The sequence below is a fragment of the Lucilia cuprina genome, chromosome X, assembly GCF_022045245.1.
Source record: "Lucilia cuprina isolate Lc7/37 chromosome X, ASM2204524v1, whole genome shotgun sequence".
Lineage (NCBI taxonomy): Eukaryota > Metazoa > Arthropoda > Insecta > Diptera > Calliphoridae > Lucilia > Lucilia cuprina.
Window position 1 is genome coordinate 6777785 of NC_060949.1, and position 17244 is coordinate 6795028.

The 17244-nt window shown below is 29.5% G+C and overlaps 2 protein-coding genes across 8 annotated transcripts in view; both read left to right on the top strand.

Annotated features, from left to right (window-relative positions):
* The window catches only part of LOC111687561 (homeobox protein onecut), a 27525-nt gene extending 13363 nt beyond the window's left edge, over positions 1-14162 (top strand). For all 7 annotated transcript variants that reach the window (XM_046946698.1, XM_046946482.1, XM_046946657.1 and 4 more), the window contains exon 4: positions 13696-14162. In XM_046946698.1, coding sequence (XP_046802654.1) covers positions 13696-14151 — 456 coding nt within the window. In that variant the 3' untranslated portion in view covers positions 14152-14162. The remainder of the gene's footprint in view (positions 1-13695) is intronic.
* A 56-nt stretch (positions 14163-14218) lies between these two features.
* LOC111687562 (nuclear transcription factor Y subunit beta-like) lies at positions 14219-15138 on the top strand. Its single transcript, XM_023450004.2, has 2 exons — positions 14219-14222; positions 14315-15138. Exons 1-2 carry the CDS (start codon positions 14219-14221, stop codon positions 15136-15138), a joined length of 828 nt encoding a protein of 275 aa, XP_023305772.2.
* Positions 15139-17244: the final 2106 nt, after the last annotated feature.

Consider the following 17244-nt stretch of genomic DNA (forward strand, 5'->3'; position numbering starts at 1 on the left):
GGTTTTATTCAGCTGTGTGTGTTTGTTGTGTGAATTCTCTTCGTATATTTGGATGTATGTAGGTTTTATTGCGTTGTTTGTTTTGTTTTTCTGTGTTTTTCGTTATGTATGTTTAGATGTCTGTTGGTTTTGATGCCTTGTGTATTTTGTTTTTTATTTCGTTTAGCGTTGTTGTTGTTCATTTTGTTTTGCTTTTGGTGTAATAATAATGCAGTCGGAAAAAAATGTATAAAACTAATATGTTTAAAATACACTATGGTGAAGGGTGTATAAGATTCGGCACAGCCGAATATAGCACTCTTACTTGTTTTTAGTCCTAATATGTGTTAAGCTACGTTCAGACCTACCAAACATTTGATGAAAACGTAACCACTAATTTTTGTAAATTTATTTTTGATTCTGCATGATTTTTGTAATTGCAAATATTTTCGAAACAAATAAAAAAAGACATCCTGAACTGATGTCGTCAAAGGAAATCAAAATGTAGACTTTTTAAGGGTCACGTCATTTTCGTCAAACATGTGATAGGTGTGAACTTTAGCTTTATAAATTTATTTTTGTTTGTGCGTCAATCACGCATAAACGGATGAACCGCTTTTTGGAACATAGAAATATATATGTCTGGAAGCGTCAATAGGCTAGTTAAAAATGGGTAAAAACTTATTTTTGTCTATTTTAATGAGAAAATAAATTCGATTTAGCATTCTAAACTGCCTGAAATATGTAATACAATGTTGCTCTAAGTGTATCAAAAATTGGGAAAAGGGCGAAAAAAACTGGGGAATTTTCCATGTAGCTATTTAAAGTGTAAGAAATTATTATTAGCAAAGTTCTGTTGCGAAAGTTTGGCCAAATTGGGTAAAATTTGGGGGAAACAATGAAAAACGGTCAAAATTACTGGTTTTGTCCATAAAAAGTGATTTTTGTCTGTTCTAAAGCTAAACAATTTCGATTTTACTTTTTAAGTAATTACCCATATGCCTAATTCAACGAATTAAAATTATAGTGCTCATGGCGTAAAAAGGGAAAAGTCTTCGGGGCATTTTATTAATTTAAACAAGAGTGCTATATTCGGCTGTGCCGAATTTTATATACCCTTTACCATAGTGTATTTTAAACATATTAGTTTTATTAATTTTTTCCCGACTACATTAATATTACACCAAAAGCAAAACAAAATGAACAACAACAACGCTAAACTAAATAAAAAACAAAATACACAAGACATCTAAACGTACATAACGAAAAACACAGAAAAACGAAAACAAAATAAACAACACAATAAAACCAACCTACATTCAAATATACGAAAATACACAACTCAATGACGCCAACAGCATCCAAACATACAAAACAAAATACACAGCAGAATAAAACCAAATACATCTACACACACGTTTACACCTTTTTATATCCTTCACCTTCGTGAGAAGTGTATATATAAGTTTGGCATTCCGTTTGTAAATTCTATAATATAATTTTCCGACCTTATAAAGTATATATATTCTGGATCCTTATAGATAGTGGAGTCGATTTAGCCATGTCCGTCTGTCTGTCTGTTGAAATCAGTTTTTAGAGGACCCCAGATATCGGCGAGATCCGAATCTTCAATAATTCTGTTTGACATGCTTTCCAGAAGAGCGCTATTTAAAATCAGCAAAATCGGTCGGTAAATAACGAAGATATGAGCAAAAATCCGAGACAACCTCTGAAAATTTCATCAAAAAATGTTATTTTGTTATGCTTTGTTAAAAAAGCAACAACAACACTGTATATTAGAACTAGTAAGAGTGCTATATTCGGCTGCGCCGAATCTTATATGCCCTTCACCATAGTGTATTTTAAACATATTAGGACATGGCTTAATCGACTCCGCTATCTATAAGGATCCAGAATATATATATACTTTATAGGGTCGGAAAACTATATTATAGAAATTACAATCGGAATAACAAACTTATATATACCCTTCTCACGAAGGTGAAGGGTATAAAAATACATACTATTTATTTATAAAATTCCAACCGATTTTTTTTTTTGTTCAAAAAAACTAAAAAAACTCTGAAACAATTATGAGAAATTCTGCACAAAATCATAAAAAATTTGGGCTCAATGATTTCAAATTCCTTTAAAAAGAACAAAATATGAAGAATCCTTGAGTATTGACAGAGAAAACAAAACTACTTTTAATTTGACAAACAATTTTTAATTTTTCATTAAAGAGTAAAACCACAGTTTTTTCGTCGTTGTTTTTTAAAAATACATACATTTATAAAAAAATATGTTTAAAAATATTATTTTTATTCATTAGCTTTATGCATCAACAATAAAGTTTTGGACACCACTTATTAAATCCGAAGGTTTACAGATCAAATATCGTTAGATATACAAAAAAGTTTCCCAAATAATTTTACCTTTTAAAATTTCCACATCTTCCTCTAATTAAAAAATTTCGGAATTTGTTAATGGTAAATGGAAAATGTGTGCTGGAATTATACAAAATCATTTGTGTGTCTTTCAGGACACTCTAAGGAGTAGTCAAATATATATCATGGATTTTTAGATTTGAGATGCATTTCAAAAATAACAACCGAATTAATATAAAGATAATTTGTGATAGTTTTTTTTTACCTTATTGCAGATTTTTATTATTATCTCGATTTAACAATACATTTAAATTTTATATTTTTGTATGAAAAATATGAGTGTTTACGGACCTTTATTTTTCTCGAATGGAGGGTTATTTAAATTAAATTTTTAAAGAGTTATATAAATTTAAAGGAGAGATATAAATGATTTTCTAGATGGATTTGTAGATTTAAATTTAATAGTCGAATTTTTGTGAAAAATGTAATATGAATATATTATTTACCCTATTTTAGGAGCGGTTTTTGTTCAGTACTGCATACAAAAGAGGCATCGTAGACATTCATTGAAGATCTAATATATAGTTTTTTTCTTCAGTACTGCATATAGAAGTGACATCGCAGACATTCAATAAAAATAGTTTACCGGTGGAAAATATAGGTGTTGGGAGTAATTTATACAGATCTACAACAATGTAACTTTGATAAAAAAAATTCCGATTATGTTTTAAAATAGTTTCTTTTTTTTGAGGATATGTAGCGGATTACATGGTTTGAAATAAGAATAATTTTCGCATGAAAAATATAAATTAATTGATAAATTAAATTGATTACAGATTTTTATTTTACCTAATCGTAAAGTAAGTTAAGGACCCACAAACATTTTAGAGTTTTTAAAAAAATAAATTTTTAATTAAAAAGTTAACTAAATAAATAATAATTCTCATAAACATAATTCTCATATGCATTATGAATGTAAAAAAATGGATTGAAAAAGCTCATTGCATTTCATTATGATCATAATAGGTCCGAAATTAGTGGTATAGGTGTATTTATTCGGAGTGGGCGTAGAAAGGGGCTTTGCATCAGATCAAGGTTATACCTGTGGGTACGCAAAATTTTCAGGTTAATGGGTCGAGGATTACACCCAAGTACTTAACTCGCTTACATCGATCACGTGGATTAAATCTGAGAAACTTTCAATTATGTTGAGAGGCTCACCCTGTAACACCGCATAACCCGCCTGGGTCTCGATACCTCCAATCCGGACCGCAGACTCAGTGCATGGGGCCAACCAAAACAGCAGTAGTACCAGGATGGTCAACATTGCCGTTCCCTGAAAAAGTTTTCAATGGTCTTTTAATATTTGCCAAATCCATCTTATTAGGATTATTAGCATTGTATTTTAAAAATCTTTTAGCCGTTTTTTGTCTTTGGGCTCCGGGGTTTTTCATATACAACTCCCGATTATCATAGCTGGGAACTTTCCCCCTTTTCGAATTAACCCTATTAATAGCCTTCCTCTTCCTATCACCCATATATTGAGCAATTTTCCGGTGATCTATATCGGAACGGTTCAAAAGGTCAATTGGTTTCATATTTGTCGTGGAGTGAATTGTGCCATTGTAAAAGCCTATCGCCTTAATAACTAGCTCCTCCACATCTACATTTTCGTTACTTCGTTTTAGAATTCGAATGTGTTCCAAGAGAGACAAATGCATTCTCTCTATGTCGGAATTACCCGTATGAGAATATGCTGTTGTGAAATGCGTTTGAATATTCCTTTCCGCACAAAACAGTCTTATCAAAGCGTTATTGAACTCATTGTCCATTATCAACAACTCCGGTTTGCCAAGTAAGGCAATCCTTTCCTGAATCTTTACCTTGACCGTACACATATTTTTATCCGTAATTTTATGCACAGACCCCAATTTAGTAAATCTGTCTATTGTGGTCAGGAAATATGTTCTATGAATCTGAAAAATATCCATATGAACAATCATGTTTGGTCTTTCAGGTGTTATAGTATGATTAAAATGTTTACGATAAGGATTTCTATCGTACTTATTTTCATTGCATATTCTGCAAGAATTTATAAATTTATTTATATATTTTATTAAATTTGGATAAAAATAGGAGTCTTTTAGTTCCCCAAAATTCTCCAAAACACCTCTATGGTTTTTTTTTTTTATGAAATTTTCAGGGGTTGACTTGGATTTTTGCTCATATCTCCTTTATTTATGGACCGATTTTGCTGATTATAAATAGCGAACTTCTCGAAAGCATGTCAACAGAATTATTAAAGATTCGGATCTCGCCGAAATCTGGGGTTCTTTAAAAACTGATTTCAAAAGGCTTAATCGACTCCGCTATTTATAAGGATCCAGAATATATACTTTATAGGGTCGGTAAATTATATTACAGAGGGGTATATAAATAAATATCAGAGAATTTATAGAAATTTTTCGGTTAAATTAAGGAAGAATCGGCGAGAACATAACGATTTTTTAATCACAAAAAGAAAATAATAGATTTATTTATATTTCACAGTGGTTAAAGATAATTTTGTATTAAAAGAAATATGAATATTTTAATAGATTTTATAAATTTAAAAAAATTATTATTAATTAATATTTTTACTTTTGTAAACACGCATATATTTTTGAAACTAAAAAATCTTAATATGAATTCAAAATATATTAATTAAGATTTTCCATTTCCACAAAAACCCCATAAATTTCTAATTCGGGAATGAATAATTGATGTAAGATTTTTAATTTTAAATTCAGATGAAATTATTCATTTTTCGTTTTACATTGAAAAACAGTTTTATTATTTTATTTAGTGTTATAAAAATTGTTATTTTTAAATGTTTTTCCGATTTAAGATTTCAGTTGTTTAATTAAATTTAAATTAAAAACTTCAATTCCAATTTCAATTGTTCTTATGCATATTATAAATGAAAAATTTCAATTAATTATGTACTTATCTAAATTCAAAATAAAAAATTATTATTATTAATTAAAATTCTCATGTAAAACTATGTCTTTCAAAAAAATTGCAAAAAAATTAAAAGTTATTGCAATTCGAAATGCGACAAAAATTTTTTTGTATATATTCTAAACAAACATTTTGTTACTAAATCCGTATATCTGAGAATATATAACAGCTAGAATCCTCAAATTTTCTCGGAACCACTTTTAATATATTTTTGTACCCTTCACCACCATTAGTGGTGATAGTGGGTATAAGTTTGTCGTTCCGTGTGTAATACCAAGAAATAGTCATCTGAGACCGAACAACGTATATATATATTCTGGGTCCTTGGGAAATTCTGAGTCGATCACCATACATTCGTTTCTACGCAAGAGCTTCATCTCTGCGGAAAATGGCCAGGATTTGTCCATAGTTTCATATACCTCCCATAAAAAAGTACATATTTTTTGTTAAAAACTTCCGTCGCAATGTCGATATCTTTACAAAATTTCACAGATTAAAATCTTATATCAATAGAATTCATTAAGAGCAACAATTTTCTGGATCTCTTAAACGCACATTACTCATTATCAAATAAAGCTATTGATACAATATTTGGCACAAATATTTGTTTTGTATACAAAAAATCTATTTCAAGATTTTTTCAAGATCGGTTCATAACACGGGTTCTGTCGGTCCCATACAGGTTCCCTTTAGAAAATCTCTTAAACACACATTACTTGTTACTAAATTACGATATAAATAAAAAATTTGACTGAGATATAGATTTTATGTACAGAAATTTAGCTTAAAGAATCTTTTACGATCGGTCAAGCCTCTAAAAATGCTTTAACCGTGAGAAAACTCGTTTCTACAAATATTTGAGCCGAATATAGCACTCTAACATGTTTATTGTTAAAATCATATAGAACAGTATTTAAATTGATTTATAGAACTTTGATATTAGAGAAGTTTAAAAAGTTAATTAAATTTTTTATTGAAATTTATTTAAAATATTAACTTCTACAAAAAAAATTATTTGGTTAACATGCGAGTATTTTGTCGCCCAATTTGTCGTCGATTATCACAAAAGTGACATTTGATAGAAAAAGTTTCACCTATACAACTGAACTCGCTGAGGGCTTTTAAGTTCATAATTATATATAATATTCTCGTATCTCGACAAAAAGCAGCAAAACCAGTTTTATACTAGCCGTTCATAAGTATCATGAATTTTATAATTGTAGGGCCTCATTTGATCCTAGCCCATTTAAAAAGCCCCTTCAAAATTTCACTTAAATGTCCACAATTTTATTCATCTACTACCTTTTTGTACCCTGCGTTTTTAAATGATTCGAAAGTTTATAGCTTAAGTACACACAGACAAAAAAAGTTTTTTTTTCTCGTTTTTCATAATTTCTCCAATTTTTTACCCGTTTTGACCAAATTTTAGCAACAGAACTTTCTTACATATTAGATAGCTAAATCGAAAATAATTCCGAGTTAAAATATAGAACAATCTGATTTCGCCCCTTTCCGAATTTTTGATACTAGTTTTGTTCTAACTTTCGCAACGAACCTTGGATTAGACACATTTTTGTCATTTTAGAATCAAAAATATTTTCACATTAAAATAGCCAAAAATAAATTTTTATGCACAAAAGTACCAATTTTTTACGCTTCCAGACATATATCCTTCTATCTTCAAAATTTGAAGAAAATAGGATTTTTTAAAATAAAGCATTTAATTTGTTTTAGTGTGGAATATTTTTACTTAATGTTGACAATAAAAAAGACATTTTCTACAAGAGAGCTCATAGGGGAGAAGGGGTAAATATGGGCCATTTTCTAAAGGGAGTTTGTATGGGGGCTAGGGTTAAATAAGGCCCGATCACAATAAAAATTAGTATTGTCATTTATTGTTCTATAAAAATAATTTTTACTGATTTTTGTTGGCATTATAAAACATTTAAGGTAATTATGAGCCTAAAGGCCCGATTCGGCGGGTACGGTTGTATGGGGGCTAAGAGAAATAATGGACCGATTTCAACCATTTTCAATAACGATCGTCCTTGAACCAAAAAAAGAGTATGTGCCAAATTTCATCAAATTATCTTGAAAATTGCGAGCTGTAGCGTGCGCGCAAGGTTTACATGGACACACAGGTAGACGGACATAGCTAAATCGACTGAGAAAGTGATTCTGAGGCAATTGGTATACATTAAGTATACTTTATTTTTGGGCGTTACAAACTATAGTGTTGTATGGTATAATAAACAAATAAATAACTAAACCATATACCGGCGGATAGAGAGGCAGATAAAAAAATCACCACTACACACACACTATTGGCAATTTTTCATTGAAATTGCACTGAAAAAAATATTTGGTTAAATTAAATAAAATATTTGTATTTTTGATGCTCTTGTTTAGAGGTTCGTATGCGATCGTGTTGTGTACATGTAATTTGCCGAAAATCTTCCTTGTCAGAACAATACTTACTAGCGCCGACGTCTGAACTAAACAGACAAATAAACAAACTTACAAAGAGATTTTTAATATATATTAGGATAATTAGATATATCGATATTACCTACTTGATGTAAGTTTTTCCTGAAACCTATTTCTATTTACAAAAATACTAATTTAAAATTCACATATATGAGTTTTTGTATAAAATAGTATGCCTACAAAACATTTAACACAGCAAACACAGAAATCTCTTTTTACCCCCTCAGACTTCAGATGGTTAGTGAAACGTATATCCGCTTCAGAACAGACAAAAGTAAGCCATAAAGCACAAAACTACTAATTTTGATAGTTTTTCGCACTTATCCCTATTTTCCCCTTCTGGTCAACTTTCGCAAGGAATATTTATTAATACATAATTCTGACACTTAAAAAACCTAAATCGGCAGTATTTCGGTTTAGAATAGAAAAAATCAGTTTTATGACGATAGGTACAGCAGGAATTTTGTTTTATAAACCTTTTATAAAAAAAATTTTGTTTGTGAATAAGGAGTAAGTATATGTATATACTTCTGTTTCTTCATTTAAAAAATAATAATTTTACCGCGTTCTGTATTTTGACCTTTCTGATTTTTTGGTTTAATTTAATTTTTCTAAAATATATCTTTCGATTGATTACAGCAAAATACTTCTCGTGCAAAATACTTTCCGAAAAAGTACCTAAACTACATATAAATAACAGTTTTTACCCGTTAAGTTTGAATTACCCAAATATATATTTCCCCCCTCTGGTTCAACTTTCGCAACGAATCTTTCCCAATACATATTTTTGACACTTTAATAGCTAAATCGAAGTACTTAGATTTAGAATAGACAAACATCACTTTTTAAGGACAATAACAGTACTTTTGCCAGTTTTTCATCATTTATCCCAGTTTTACCCATTTTGACCAAACTTTCACAACAGAACTTTGTTAATAATAATTTCTTACAGTTTATAAAGCAAAACTGAAAATAATTTCACGTTAGAATATACAAAAATCTGTTTTCAAGCACAAAAGTACCGATTTTTACAGTTTTTCGCCTTTTTTCAATTTTTGATACCAGTTTTGTTCCAACTTTCGCAACGCAACTTTGCTAATACATATTTCTGTCTTTTTTATACCCTTCACCTTCGTGAGAAGGGTATATATAAGTTTGTCATTCCGTTTGTAATTTCTATATTATAATTTTCCGACCCTATAAAGTATATATATTCTGGATCTTTAAAGATAGCGGAGTCGATTAAGCCATGTCCGTCTGTCTGACTGCCTGTCTGTTGAAATCAGTTTTTAGAGGACCCCAGATATCGACGAGATCCGAATCTTCAATAATTCTATTAGACATGCATTCGAGAAGATCGCTATTTAAAATCAGCAAAATCGGTCGGTAAATAACGCAGATACGAGCAAAAATATGAGACAACCTCTGAAAATTTCATCAAAAATTTGTTATAATAGAAACAACACTGTATATAGAAAAAGATGTATACATGTGTGTGTAGATGTATTTGGTTTTATTCAGCTGTGTATTTTTTGTATGTTTGGAATCCAAACATACAAAAAAATACACAGCAAAAAAATATGATTTGCATTTTTTGTTAAAATAAAATAATTTTCCCTTTTGTTTTGCAAATATATTTTTTAATGAATAGAAAAAACGTTTTCAATTATATGAGAGTAGATTGTGAGTTATTGTACAATAATTTTTATGCGAATAATGTAAGTTTGAAATTTAAAAGTAACACAAATTTTTTCCAAGTGCTTTTTAAAACAATTTTTTTTACGATTAACAAAAACAAAATCTACGTCTCGTCAATGTTTACCAGCAATGAATACGAAAGTGTTGTTGTTTTACTCTTGCTTGTATACTGTTAAGAACAACAACAACGTATTGCTATTGTTAAGCGCATATAAGTGTATAAAAAACACACTGTCTATAGCTAAGCGCATTTACAAAAACAAAAGACCCCTTGGTTTGGATGCTGTTGGCGTCATTGCGTAGTTATTTTTGTTTTTCTGTGTTTTTCGTTATGTATGTTTAGATGTCTGTTGGTTTAGATGCCTTGTGTATTTTGTGTTTTATTTCGTTTAGCGTTGTTGTTGTTCTTTTTGTTTAGCTTTTGTCGTAGTCGGGAAAAAATTTGAAATTTATAAAAGATGTTTAAAATACACTATGGTGAAGGGTATATAAGATTCGGCACAGCCGAATATAGCACTCCTACTTGTTTTAATGCCAAATCGAAAATATTTTCGCATTAAAATAGCCAAAAATAAGTTTTTATGCACAAAAGTACCAAATTTTCCCGTTTTTCGTTGTTTTCACCCATTTTTCCCCTTCTAGTCCAATTTTTGGAAAGCTATATAGCCTATTGAAGCTTCCAGACATATATCTTTCTATGTTCCAAATAAAAGAAAATCGGTTTATCCGTTTAGGCGTGATTGACGCACAAACGAATAAACCAACTTACAACAAAATTTATAATATATATTAGGATTATGAAATAATATTTCAGAAATATTCAAGTATGTGTATAGAGTATGCCTTAAATATGCTACAAAAATCAAGTCATGCTAAATTACAATCTTATGTGTAAAATATGCAAACATATGTTCTAATAAATTAATGCCAGAATTATTTAATTGGTCTGAAACGTGTAAATGTAAAAATAAATTTTCATATTTTTATGCTAATACATATTACGCATTAAAATAGCCAAAAATAAATTGGACCAGAAGGGGTAAACAAATAGGTGAAAACGACGAGAAACGGGAAAAAATTTGTTCTTTTGTGCATAAAAACTTATTTCTGGCTATGTACTTATTAGCAAAGTTGCATAGGGAAAGTCGGAACAAAACTGGTATCAAAAATTTGGAAAAGGCAAAAAACTGGTAAAATCGATACTATAGGCATGTGGATAATTCAAAGTTAATAGGTAATTATGTGTAGTTTAGGTACTTTTTGTGAAATATGCAAATACTTATGAAGTATATTGCTGTAATTAGTCAAAAGATATATTTTAGATAAATTCAATTAAAATGGGTAAAAAGGGGTTCTTCATAAGGACTTTAAGAAATTTCAAGTAGAAATACATCTTTACTTAGAAGTTTCAATTGGCTATATCACTATTCCAAATAATGAAAAAGGAACGAAGTACTGAACGCAAGAAGCAAAAGTAATTTCTACTGATACACTTAAAATTTTAAAAATTTAATAAACTAAAAATTTACAGATAAAAGGAACGAATTTTGTAGTGTAATCTTAAAATGATATAAAGTTTTTGAATTTGTGTGAATTTTAAATTTATAAATATCAATATTTTTGACATATTAAACTGCAAGAGAAATATTTGTATTTTTGCTACATTTTGTGATGCAATTACATCTTATTATGACAACGACTGAACCGAAATTTATGAAATTTGAACCACACACTTCAAGACTGTTTTGGAAAGCATTAACAGGCTATTTTGATACATCAATCAGAAAGGGAAAAAATTAGTACACACTTTTTCTCTACGTCAGTGTATATTATTTATTTTAAAGCCCCTTCACACGAGCACACAAGTAATATTTTCAAAATACAAAATTTTGTGTGGTTTTAGTAAATTTTGTGAAATATGTTCCGGATATATAGTTTGAATATAGATTTAAATTTCGACAAGTTAATTTCAGGTGTAAAAAGCAAAGACCATAATTATTGATTTAAAATATTCTGAGCCGATTGGTATATATATACATACGCAATTTAAGGTATATCTTGTTGATGTCAGAGATCGAAGGCGTTTTTTTTTTTGAAAATGTGACATTCAAAGCTATTTAAGAAAACGTCGTAAATTCTATCTCATTATAATATACACCTTCAAGAATATGGGTATTAAAAAATTTGTAAATGCAAACTTTTTTAACAATTTTAAAAAATCTTGCAAAATTAAAATTTATTTTTCTTTGTATTTTTAACTAAAGACGTAAAGCAAAAATTTTATAAATTTTATGCATTAAATTATATTTATGGATTAAATTTCTAAATTTCTTCTTTAATAGCGGTCATGATTTGCGGAAATATTAGTGTCAAATAGAAACTTTATTTTTGTATTAATAAACATTTTAAGGATCAACAATTTTACAACTTTTTTTTGCAAAAATAAAAAATATTCACATTTTACTCTGATTTGAAAAAAAAAAATATACGAAAAAAGGCTTTTATTTTTCTAACCGACTGAGATAATAACTTCAAATGATATACCATATTAAAGTTCAATCCTAATGATGCATAATGACTGTCATAGCATAAAAACTGTCAAAGTTATTCACAACAACAAATCGAACCTCAAATTACCTTACCGCCTTTTTAAACCTGGAAAATAATTCTATCGATTTATCCAATTGGCCATTTTCTAAAAATACATTATGCCATAAACTATATACCAAAACAAATTGCAATTTTAATGCTTTAAAATGGTGCATAAACGACTGTCCTAGCACGAAAACTTCCAAACTTAATTGCAACCATATCGGAACCTCAGATTACCGCGTTTATTAAACATAGAACAATAATTCTACCGATCTATCAAATTGACCAATTTGTAAAAACACACATTATGCTACAAATGATATACCATATTAAAGTGCAATCATATGCTTTAAAATTACTGTCATAGAGTGAAAATTGTCAATGTTATTTGCAGCCATATCGGAACCTCAAATTACCGCGTTTTTAAAGCTGAGAAAATAATTCTAACGATCTATCCAATTGGCCATTTTCTAAAAATATATTATGCAACAAATTATATACCAAAACAAATTGCAATTTTAATGCTTTAAAATGGTGCATTAACGACTATCGTAGCACGAAAACTGCCAAATTAATTGCAGCCATATCGGAACCTTAGATTACTGCGTTCGATAAATAGAACAATAATCTACTACGATCTATCAAATTGACCAATTTGTAAAAACTTACATTATGCTACAAATGATATACCATATTAAAGTGCAATCCTTTTGCTTTAAAATGATGGATAAATGACTGTCATAGTATGAAAACTGTCAATGTTATTTGCAACCATATCGGAACATCGACAGTCAAACCATTATCGCCAAAATGAAAAACACGTTCGTTACATTGTTTTAACACATTAAATTTTATATGCTCTATTTATTTGCTTTTTTATAACCACCATCAAAAAAGGGCGTATATTGTTTTTGTCATTCCGTTTGTACCACATCGAAATATTAATCGTAGACCCACAAGAGTATATATATTCTGGGTACTTTTTAGATTTCAAGACGATCTAGCAATATCTGTCGTCTGTCTGTTGAAAGCTACAGAGTTGAAAATTTCAACATATATTTCTTATAGGTCAAACCTTACCTTTAGGCAATATCTATATTTAAAATAGGCAATATCGGTCAACGTTTTTGCATAGACCCATATGCATGGCCCCCGAGTCATATCGATATAAGTATGTTTCTTACGAGTAAAAATCTATTTACCTAATTTTATGAAGATAAATCCATAATTAACCCTCACTATTAGCTGAAAAGTACGTGTATAGCACTAAAGTTCGACATAAGTTGGACTTTTTGTGAATATGTCTTCACTACACACTTTATTTTGACGTATTTGATAAAAAATGGAAAAAGTGTTTTCGAAGGATATTGCAAAATATAATGCTTTTTAGCATGTAGTGGCATCAAATTCATGTAGCATGTAGTAATTTACGTATTTCTTACTTTCCGATTAATAAATAAAATTATATAAAATTGTTCTTGTCTTTAAATATGAAATAAGCTACAGATTTTGCATTACCTATAAATGTATATGTTTTGTTTTACTTTTGTAGGAAACTAAAAGGCCTTCAAAGGAAATGCAAGTAACAATTGCGCGACAACTTGGACTAGAACCAACAACTGTGGGTAACTTTTTTATGAATGCAAGACGTCGTTCAATGGATAAGTGGCGGGATGATGACGGAAATAGCAATATATCTGGACATAATGGTGGAAAAAACTCATCATATCAATCAAATTCTAGCAGCAATAACCATAATCAGAGCCTTCAAAATCACTCCGGCCACCATAGCAATTCTAACAATGGCAGTCAGCAATATATTAACAATAGTCGCAACAATATTGGCAATTTACACTTACAACTTTCTTCTTCTCATCATCATCACCATTCATCATCACTTGATTTAGATGATGATGGAGATATGGATCTGGATTTGGTACACGATGATTTCGAACTAAGCGACAACAATATCGATGACAGTCAACACCAGAAAGATGACATGTTGTGACATAATACAGACTCCAAACAGATTATAAAAACCGAGTTCGACTTTGAGGAGCTGCAATCACAACCAAATGAGCTAGAATACAAAAGTGTCCTTAAAACAAATCACAACTGTAACAGTAATAATAAACATGTGGTGAATGATTCAACGGTTAAACTTAAATTAGATTTGTTAGATAACGATTCTAACAACACAATTAACTCATTCATTTCCCCCTGCGTTTCGATTAACTACGATGGTAAAGAGCATCAATCCATTACAGATGATCTCATACAAGAAGAGTTTGAAGGCCAAGAGGAGACCGATCAAATCATACAATCCAAAAAGGGGATAGTCTTTGTGCGGAAAATTCCCTCAAATCTCCTACAAACCGTTAAAGACAATTTTTCTAGTTATGAGACTACACTAACATCGATTGAGGATGTTGACAGCGGTCAAGGTGTTGATCAACGTTCAGAAACAACTGTCATTAATGATCAGGCAAGACCTCTGTCCATTGTCAAAACACTCGTTGTCCAACAGAAACAACGACCAATTCAATATACATCATGTCCATCATCCGTGTCACCAATTTCATCCTTATCATTATCGCAACCGGATGAGAACAAAAACAGCATTTTACTGTTGAAAGCCCCAGCAGCGTACGTGTCTTTGACGGCAGCAATGAAGCAGCAACAGCAGCAACAACAACAGCAACAAATACAAACACAGCAAGCACACCATCATCATACGGATCAGAGAGCAGGCCAGCAGGCAGCCGATTATCATCATCAACAGCACGATCAAAGAAAAGTTTTGACTAAACTCTTTCTACCCAATAAAATTCATGTCAAACCCATGCAAAATCAAAAGCAGTTACAGCTTACAAACCTTGCTAATGAATCCACATCGTTTATTGGCATTAAAAATGGCTCCCAAAATGTTACTAGTAGAATTAAAGTATTGAATATGCGTAAACGATTTACTACGACGCCCACTATAAATCACTAAAACATCCATCCTCTAAACGATATATAACGATTAAAAAGGTAGGAGACGATCTTAAACGGAACAGTTATTTGTTGTGTGGTTGGATTTGATTTAATTGCAACATTAAATCCAAGGAGGTTTCTAGAAACTTACTCCAGCAACTTTATATAAAGCTAATGATTAATTATTACATACATACTTTCCAGAAAAAAATAATTATTTAATTGGTTTTATTTATTAAATTCTCTTTATTAATCCATTACTAATTATGTTTAATTTTTAAAATTTTTTAATGAATTTTGGCGATCTATAATTAAAATCAGTGGTCGGCACAAAGAGAACATCAAAAATTCGTATATTATTTGGCATGGTAAATAAACTCATTATTATATTTTTAACGCACTTCGTGCTGAGTAAATGTATATATATAGTTTCGATACTATGTGAGCCAACCACCGATTAAATTGAAAAAAAAGATGTTGAAATGTTTAAGAATTTTTCATTAAAAAGGAAAACAAAATCAGAAACTGAAAATATATGAGAGTGGGTTTTAATTGTCACTACTATAATTAATTAAGTTTACAGTATAGAAAAATAAAAGTTGCCTGGTGATGCTCAGATATTTATTTTTTCCATATGTTTGTGTTAAAAGATTTGTATTGTATATTCTGTGTTAAAAATATAATAAAGAATAAAAACCCATGATATCAAATATAAAATATTGAAAAATCTAATTTTAAGTATCACCAATATATTAAATTAAGTAGTGAAATACATATTTATTTATAGAAAAAATAAAATAAGAAACAAACGAAAACCAGCGCTTAGTGAGACAATTTTTTTTTAATTTTTGTAGTAATAATTTTTCATCCTTAATAAGTGTCAGTGACTTCAATTAAGTGCAATCTTCAGAAAATAATCGATTTTCTTTAGCTTCGGCATAAAGTCTTAGTATTCTTTAAATATATAATTTTACACATCCAAAAGACAATAATTCGAGACTAGAAAAATAAAAACGTTTAAAAGATAGTAATTTCGGCTTGAAGGTATCACAATAAATAACACACTATTTCTTATGGATTCACCACACTTTTACTTTTTAGTATCTGTGCACATTTGTTTGGGGTTCCTATTAATTTTGCTGTATCTACGAATTTATAATATTGTGAATAATATTGTAACACTTGATTTCATATTGAATTATGGAATACTTTTTGTAAATTCGAAAGCTTTATCTGGATAATTAGTTATGCTTTCGTGGCTTTATAAATCCAATTAAACCTTTTTGTAATTTCTGACAACATTGTAGAAAAATTACATTAAAGACCTCATAAATCTTATTTATTTAATTTTTATAAAATAATAAAACAATAGATTCATTTACGATATTATAATAGGAGACAGTCTTTGTTTATAACATTTGTTATGTCATCTCATAGTCCAATTTGTCGTGTTTAAAATAAAGTCTTAACCATTGCTATATCTTCTTTCTACTTCGAGATTACCTAAACTTGAAACAACCATTACATATTTGAAAAAATCGATATTGCCTTTATTTTACGGAAAAAATATAAGAGAATATATTTCATAATTGATTCCATGTAGTACATTAAAGGATTTATTATAACAAAAACCAAATATAATTCGATTATTTTTGAAAATTTTCGTTTATTTCAAGTGGCACAACAAATACACCCACAAGCTTCAAAATTCAAAAAAGTAATTATAATATGTAGAAATAAGTACATACATGTATATCTCATATAATAATACATACATATTTTTTTTGTATTAAGCACATTAAAAATAAGTTGATAAAAGAAGTATTTATGTTGGTTTGAAACCAGCTTAGCTTATTTTAAACAAATTAAAATTTACATTTTGTAAATTTGTTTGCTTTACTCTCTTTAAACTTCCTTTACACGAATTTTGAAAACTTAATATTGCAAGTTCCTCTTAGCAAATGTTCGCCGCAAACAGACAGATCGCCACCTCCATATAACTAGTTATCTGTATCAATACCCTAGAAAGAGAATACGGTCATCATACATTGCAATAAACACCGATGGCCTAAAGCGTATGATAGTTACAGATGTAGTATAGTACTTACTATTTGACCATCAAATA